The sequence below is a fragment of the Pyxicephalus adspersus genome, chromosome 12, assembly GCF_032062135.1.
Source record: "Pyxicephalus adspersus chromosome 12, UCB_Pads_2.0, whole genome shotgun sequence".
Lineage (NCBI taxonomy): Eukaryota > Metazoa > Chordata > Amphibia > Anura > Pyxicephalidae > Pyxicephalus > Pyxicephalus adspersus.
Window position 1 is genome coordinate 31,330,690 of NC_092869.1, and position 8,446 is coordinate 31,339,135.

The 8,446-nt window shown below is 37.7% G+C and overlaps 1 protein-coding gene across 1 annotated transcript; it reads right to left on the minus strand.

The window, feature by feature from the left end:
• Positions 1–436: 436 nt before the first annotated feature.
• DHRS7 (dehydrogenase/reductase 7) lies at positions 437–8,008 on the minus strand. The gene is made up of 7 exons (XM_072428857.1): positions 7,765–8,008; positions 6,828–6,980; positions 5,380–5,486; positions 3,606–3,845; positions 3,325–3,447; positions 2,062–2,277; positions 437–1,081 (listed from the first exon to the last, which is right to left on the minus strand). The coding sequence occupies exons 1-7, from the start codon at positions 7,889–7,891 to the stop codon at positions 1,043–1,045; spliced, it is 1,005 nt and encodes a 334-aa protein (XP_072284958.1). The 5' UTR covers positions 7,892–8,008; the 3' UTR covers positions 437–1,042.
• Between the last annotated feature and the right edge of the window lie 438 nt (positions 8,009–8,446).

Genomic DNA, 8,446 nt, shown 5'->3' on the forward strand with positions numbered 1-8,446 from the left:
GGTGCCCCTCATATATATTTAAAAAAACATTTTCCAGAACCAGAGGTTTGATTTATGTTAGGACCTTAAACTTTAGGATAGTCCTTTTGATCTCATTACCATTTCTGCTTTAGGCATCCTTTAAACCACAGTACATATGCAATTCAAGATGATCACCTTGTGCTAAGAATCTTGCAAACATTTATTGTAAACAGTACAATTCTTTCCATTTTGGGATCTTTAATATTGACAATTGTAAAACACACTAATCTGTGATCTCTACCCCAAGAACATTTGCAGGTTAGTTGGGCTCAGATAAATTATGTGTTGCACTGCATTTAGGTAGAAACACCAGAGTGTATGGAGCCTTAGATCATATGAAGAATGATGGGGTATTAGACAATAACAGCATCCATAATAAATAAGTACAACATTGAAGTCCCACATCAATACCAAATAATAATTAAAACAACCATTTATTAATAAAAACATCATTGTATCATCCATTTATTAATCAAGAGACTCCTGATAGTGTTACTCAAATCAATGCATCATACATAATAGGTCAGTCTTGTAGAAATGGACTTGATTCGTTTTGCAGATTAGGTATTGCCTCTTCTTCCAGAGTGGCATAAATTAGACAAATCTGTTATGTTCATTCTACAACAATATATATGATTCAATAGACTCAAACCACATATAAAAATTTGAGTCATATTTTAAGTCATATTCAAGCCTTTTCCTAATTTGTAGGTTACATACACTAACTATAGTACTATATGCAGCAATAATAAACTACTTCACCAAATGTTCACCAAACATTCTCTGGTAGAAAAGCAATCACTGCCATTGAAAGCACATGTACCTAGAAGATTCTCCATCACAGAATGGTGAAAGTCAAATTCAGTGCTTTATAACCAGACCCCCTAAGTCTCATTCAAATACAGCTAAGAAGAAAATATGGTAAGATGAAGAAATCCCCTTTATTCATTTACACAACTCTTTCTGTCTCACTTTAATGTCTGGCTGATCCCTAGGAATAGTTTTGGTACTCAGACGTCTGTTAGGAAGTCTTTTTTGAAAAGTAGGAAGAATCTGCATCCTGAAAGAGGGAAAAAAATGACATTAAACAGCACACAAAAGCAGGGAGCAGTAAAAATATCTCAAATATCAGCTAAATCAGACAGTCACTAACATCATCTTATTGGTCATAGTGCATGCAATTAGGTAAATGGTGCATATATAATACCATACAAAAAGATGAAAAGTCTCCCTGTCCCATCATACCTATAAGCTACATAAACATGCTGATACAAGGTATTTTATTTTGTTCTCCATCGTGTAGGGGACCCTGCAGCCAGGTTTACCTGTGAACCTCCTGGAAACAACCAGTCTAAACATGCACTAAATGCCAAACTTTGAAAAAGCAAAAGGCGGGAGTTGACACCCCACACACTATATGTGAATTGTTTCTAAAGCTATGTACAGATATTAGATTTCTGTCACTGGAAATGATCTTTCATGATAATTTCCAGTGGCAGATGAATGAACAAGCACTGTACACACAGCACTGTTCAGTTTTACGGAAAGGGATGAGCAATTGCGCCCTACTGCATTCACCTCCATAGGTGAATTCACACAACATCAGTTTTATGAATGTCATTGGGGAACTGATGTATACAAGCTAGAATTTCTCATGAGACGATCATGACCATTCGTCTCGAGTGACAATCATCTAGCATGTGTGATTTATTAGGATCTTCTGTACTTCAACAGTCTCAAATGTCCACTTTCTGAATGTATTTTCAGTCCACATGAAATGGAGAGATCTATGTTGCAACTATGTGAGTTCCATAGTAAGAGCATTCTACTTCCTGTCAAATATTTGTGTGGCCACCTAAATGTACTATGAGGACATGGAATGGATGGGACACTTACCCTGACATAGTTTTTATAAAAAGAACATTGTTCATTCAAGGTGTCAAAATAAATTCTATAATAATTCTGCATTTATTTGGATCTTTAATATTTGCCTACAATAAATTTTTAAATGATACATTGAATTATAGGATTGACACATACCATTCCACTTTTAAAGTTCTGTATTCTCTTTTGCCCAATTTTCCCCGTTATCCACCATGCCCATGTCGGCGCATACTGCCAAAAGTAACATATCAATAAATAGGGATGGTCCGAGATCCAGGTTTCATTCAGGTCATTTGCAGCTGTCACCAAAATCAGACGGGCGCATCGCTCTGCAGGCATTTTGTAAGACTGATCTGCTGTAGCTCCCACTTTCTGCAATGTAAAAGGAAACCTGTTAAAATGTGTTTATTTACCAACATATAAAGGAAAATGAATATGCTCAGCTGCTATTGTACAGCAGGGTATACCAATAATACCTTAGTATAATATAGCACAGTGATAAAAAAACTATGAAAAGGATACAATAAGTTACTAAGAATCATAGTATATTATACATTTCTACCTTTCTCATGTCCTTTAGGTTATTAAAGTGAACCTGTCCTGAGCTAAAATGCTATGAACCATACTGCTGAATTGCAGCAGCTTGTTGTGTAGGCAAGTACCTTTCTAAATCTTTAAAGCAGAACTAATTTCTGCTTTCAATTTTGCTCAGTGCAACTCGCACAAACGGCGGGTATCAAGTGTGCATTGGCTTCCTGATCAAAAGTATTTCACCTATCCACCCTACAGATTTATACTTACCAAGATTCACGTGGCTGGCGAGTATCTTCTTTGTTTACATTTCCCACATTCCAGCACACTGGTCCCTCATCCCAGGCTGTAAACAACTCTTCTCTAAATTGAAGTAAATTACCCCCACCACCACCTTCCCTATTACCCTCAATGAGGTATGGGCTACCACTGTGAGGCAAATGGCTAATGCCAAAGTCTTAATGAACAGAATAGAGCTGATATTTGACAGCTCAATGACAGTGGCATGGGGCCCTAAAAGCAACAGTGATTTTTAGGCCTAGGCATTAGGGTTGCAATTAAGTGGCTTCACAATCTTTAATTTCAATTCCAAGACTGGGGAGAATACACTTTTATCAGTAAACACGGGTGATCCAGCAAACCTAGAATGGATCTGGTCCAGGATTCAGAACATTTGCTAGTAAATAGCAAATTACTTTGAAGAAATCTATTCTAGGTTTGCTGGATCACCAAGCTTCACTGATGAAAGTGTATCCTCTCCAGCCTTGGACAGCATTAGAAGTCAGGGCCATGGACAGAACTAAATGCATGCAAGGGCAACTTGTGATTTAAGAGGCACAAATGGGAAATCCGTTGACACAATTTGCCAGTTGCCTGGCTGACTTATACCTGATTTGCATGTTCGGCAAAAGCATTTTCCACAATGTTAGACTGTACAGGTCCTGGGCATATGTTGCTCACTGTTATACCTGGATAACATCCAAGTTCTATTCTGAGACTGTTGAAGAATCCCTGTAAAAAAACAAAAGATCACACTATTATTTCACTAACTGATATATCCAAAAATGGTGATGTCTATTGAAAGCAGTAAACCCCTACTATTGTTCTATATAAAGGTGATTGGCCCTTCACTCTCCCCTTGTGAACAGCAGGTCAACAGAAAAGCGTACCTGAACGGCATGCTTGCTGGCAGCATATCCACTGGACAGAGGCACTCCAACAAAGCCGGTCACACTACTTATAGTAACAATCTTTCCCTTTTTCTTTTGGATCATGTGGGGTAAAACATGCTTAGTCAGGGAAATAGTCCCAAAATAATTAATCTCCATTAATTCTCGAAAAACATCCAGATCTGTATCCAAACACAGAGAGCGCTGAGATCTTCCACTGTTATTTACCAGGACATCGATCTGTAAGGAAAACATACATCAAAAGTTAATACAGAAGGCAATGGCTTTATTTTATCACTTGAGTCTGTAGACTTACAACCTTTGGCACGCAAGGCAACACCCATCTGCTAGAATCACTAGAAACCTTGGGTTAGAATATTGTGACAACATGCATTTGAGCCAATATGTCATCACTATATTTGCAAAAAGCTATCGTTCCTTCTGTAGGCTAAAGGCACAGACCTAATATTTTGAACCATAGAGCTATTTAAGTAAGTAGGTTTCAGTTTTCACTCCCAATGTAATAATCTGAGCATTTTTAGACGATTGTTCTTTTTTATATGCTTGTTGTGATAATAGCTTTCCTTGCAATAATTAATAGGTTTGGGTTTATGACACTGGATTGCTTTAAAGGTTAAGATTAGGTTTAGGGATGGGTTCATATTAAGTCTACATTTAAGCAAATGAAAGAAAATCAATTCAGTGCATCCCTGCAATATATACACCCATGTTTTGTCTCTTTAAATGCTTCAAGTACAGAAAATTATTTTTTTTAGCAATACAATGTACTTCCAACATCCTAATTAAGCAGATACCAGACTGGTTCTGCTGCTCTAGAGTTCCATGCAGCATTGTTTAGCCTGCCCAGTTCTCCTTTTCTGGACTTTAGCCACCTTTCCCTGTAAGATCTATAACATGGCATGGGGTTCTGTAATGCAGCAGAAAACTGGGCAAAGCTGGCAACACTGCTCGGAACTTTATTGTAGCAGGGCAAGGAAGTTTAAAGCAGCATGGTGGCTTAGTACAGCCATCTTCAGCCTTAACAGGGGGGAACCTTGAAATAACTTTCAGGTCCTTAGGCAACCCGTGCTATAATTAATATATCCAAAGCTCACAGTATATTAGTGTGGTGGTCATTTATTAAGAATGCCTCCTAAGTTGCCAGCCAGTGAAAAAATTTCACCCTTACTGTTGGCCAAAAAAGATCATTGGTGTCACCTAAACTGTCCTGAGAGGTCCAAAATATTAATTGCAACCTTTGAAGGAAGCCTAGGGTTCCACAGAACCTTGGTTGAGAAACATTGGGATAGTGGTTAGCATTGTTCCCTTGCCTTACTTGGGTTCCAGGCTCAAATCTTGGCCAGGATAACATCTGTAAAAAGTTTGTATGTTCTTTATGAGGTTATGACTATATACTAAATATAAGTGCTATAGAAATTCATAACAATAAGGACCCTTTTATGCATATGAACTGCGGAACATGTGTTTTGTATGATGTATGATGCAATGCCATTTAGTTTTAATGGCATCTCAACACATTTATCAGAAAGATGCATTACAATGCAAGAAATGGTGTACTGACAATTTTTAAGTATGTTAGCTAGCCTTTTCAACATAACACATATGTGTAAATGAACCCCTAACAAGCATAGAACAACCTGTGTATAAATAGCAAAACTTCTGCCCCCCATATACAGCCATTAACCATCATACAAAGCAATTGTCTTGCACACACAATAAAAAAGTTACATTAGAACATTTAAAAAGCACTCACTCTGCCAAAATGTTCCACAACCTTGTCTGTTGCTGCTTTGTGGGCACTTATGTTGGTTAAGTCAAAAGGAACAACTAACACGTCATTGTTCTCCAAACCGCTGATCTCTGATAAAAGCAAAAATAATAGGAAAAATCTACATTAGTATGGGAATGAATACACAATTCAATTTGATTTTATCTGAAGCAATAGGAATAGTATTAAAAACTCTTTAATAATTGCAATCAGTTGGCATTTTATCAGGAACAATGTTTCTCTAGATTCATTTGCTCCACAATCTGTAAACTGGCCTATATCCAAAGTTAGTACATGACAGTAAACAGCAAAATATTAGATATATGTGTGCTTTTTAGCCCTGAAAATCCCATACCTAGACTTGTAAAAGGGTTATTGAAAAAGGGTAAAAAAAATAATTACTGGCTCATCAGTGCTGGTTTTAGATGAGTTAAGGCCATGGGTAAGAACCAAACTGTGGCTTTATTGGAGTACTACAGGTCTTTCAACATGCCCCAGTTCATAAAGAATGAACTGTTGCCATGTATCTTACTACCTTCAATGGACCTTCTTCATAAAGGCCCTGGGCTATTCTTCAATTTGCCCCCTTCCCCTAATAAACATAGGCCCTGCTTACTAGCAAAGTGATAACATGAGCTCTTCTGTTACATGCAACCTGGAGCCATTAGTAGCTCCAAAGTTGATGTGTTGGGTATGCAGGTTTGTCACCTGCCACCCCTATTTACTGTTCCAATTGCTACAATCTAAAGCACCATTAGATCTCTATGCAGGATTTGACTTGACTTGTTGACTTGCAAAGTGCCCTGGAAGCACCAAAGCTCTGGGTGATCTACCACATTCCATGTTTCCATAACCATGTTGGCCAGCAAAACTGAATATGGTGAGGAATCGGAGATTGTAGCCCAAGCTGGACTGCAACCACTAAAGATAGGATTTGCATAACAGAGAACCCAAGGGCCTATGGCTTAGGTTGTGGGGCTTTTTATAATGCTTTGCAATTATCTGAAATGATATTCAACCATCATGTCCTGTTTCTTTACATCACCAACCAGCTGAGTGAATACAAGTTTATGTCAATGCAACTTTCACATTTCATACTTTACTGTTTCAGTGCACTGAGTTTTATATTTATACTACAATCCAGTCCTGTGGAGGGACTTTTCTGCAAACAATTCCACAGGATTTTTTAATTACTACACTAAAATGCGGTGTTAATGTAGTTCAAGTTTTAGACCTGCAGGCGGGAAGAAAACATTTCCTTAATATGTGGGATTCTGGAAAAGCAGTTTTGCATACAATACCTCCACCATTGACCCATCCCAAATATGACTTTCATCCTTCTAAAGCTGGGGAAATATTCTGTAACTTTCAGTTAAGACACCATCATTGTTAGACAAGGAAATATTAAAAAATGAAAGTAAGTGAATACAAACCAATGCATTTCTTTTTCACTCTTTGAAGCTCGGCCTCACGTCTGGAGGTGAGGACTAGCCGCGCACCTAATTTGGCCAGCTGGTAACATAATGCCTCTCCGATGCCGCTTGATGCCCCGGTCACCCACACAACACTGCCACGGAACTTACTTTCTGCAAAATAAATAATATAATATTATACAAATGTATTGATGTAAACATCACGTGTTCATTTTTTTCAGCAGCATGTCTCCAATAATCATTCAGGTTCTGTTCACATTTGCCATTTTTCCTATCTTGAGCACAATTCATGTAGAAATTCTATTTATTTACTATAGATTCTCAATGTCCATTGCCACTTGACCTTTTTTCCCTGAATGCAGTGCAATGCAAGTTTTTACTGCTGTGTGTGCTGTGGATCAGTTGTGTTATTTAGGATGTTTTTGCATATATGTATGTGTTAGTGATATGACTATGGACTTTGTAAAGTGCTGTGTAATATGTCAGCGCTACCGATTATTATTATTATTAATAATATGTTAAAGGAAACTGCACATGAAAGAAGATAATTGATTGATTATTGAAGATAACCTGATTGGTACGTAATGTGCAGCATTCCACCGATATGGAGTATTTTGCAAGTTAAAAGTTCTTTTTATTTTTACAACACATTTGTTTCAACACAGCATACCACAAGGCAGAGACGTTAAACAACTATGTATTGCGGTATGTTAAAACACACATGCATTGTTGTATGGTAGCTAATTGCCATTCATTTCAACGTTCTGCACTTTTTGTGCATTGTCGTGTGCTGCAGTGTGTTTTCCAAGCATTACCGAAACACATAGTTGTGAATAGAGTATTATCAAAGGAGCATTTTTTCTTTTTTTTTTCATCTTATAATTTTAGTTTAAGATTTATTCCAGTAAGGAATTTCCAAGCAGTGTACAATATTTACCTGGAGAGTGACCAAAGCGCTCTGCCCACAGCAAAGTTAAATCTGCATCAGCTTTAATAAACCTGATGATCTGTATGAGAAAGTAGGCAAGGCAGCAGCAGAGCATCAGAAGGATAAGCAGATCCATGTTGTTTGCAGCTTACACCCACACACAGGTCACACAGGAGGGGTGGTCTTCTGCAGGATTTCATGTGTGCTTCTGCTACATAGTATAATACTTTGTCTCTTCCCTATCTGTGAAAGGAACAGGAGGGTTTTCTGAAGCTGAATCTCCTCCTATTTTCCTCTGCATAGAGGAAGTTGGGCAATGCTCTGTGTTACATAAAGGCTTTCTCACAGCTGGTATTGCTTGTGTAATCTGCAAGAAGTGTCTTTGCTTGGGCTCTGCAAGAAGTGTCTGTTTACTTATAGAGAGCTACCAGGTTATTGTTGTGTGCAATACTCACTGGCAAACACTGCTTTTATATGCTAATTTCCTGGCTGTCATACTGACCCTCTGGATTCAGTATTTTCAGTAAGGTACCCAAGTCAATTTAGCAAATAAGGACTTATGGCTGTCTCTAATATGCATATGTTCCTTGGATCAGCAACTCAGTATTTAAAGTGTACCTAAACTCAGAAACTTCACCTTAAATAAAGGGGTTGACAACCCTTTTAAATAAGGTAAAAAATTCTGTTGTTT

Excerpts from the sequence above, each read along its gene's own strand:
- DHRS7 (XM_072428857.1), bottom strand. The coding sequence starts at position 7,891 with ATGGATCTGCTTATCCTTCTGATGCTCTGCTGCTGCCTTGCCTACTTT. Across the intron at positions 3,448-3,605 it reads CCAGCAAGCATGCCGTTCAG|GGATTCTTCAACAGTCTCAG; the intron begins GTACGCTTTTCT and ends GTTTTTTTACAG. Across the intron at positions 2,278-3,324 it reads TTGCCGAACATGCAAATCAG|AAAGTGGGAGCTACAGCAGA; the intron begins GTATAAGTCAGC and ends TTTACATTGCAG.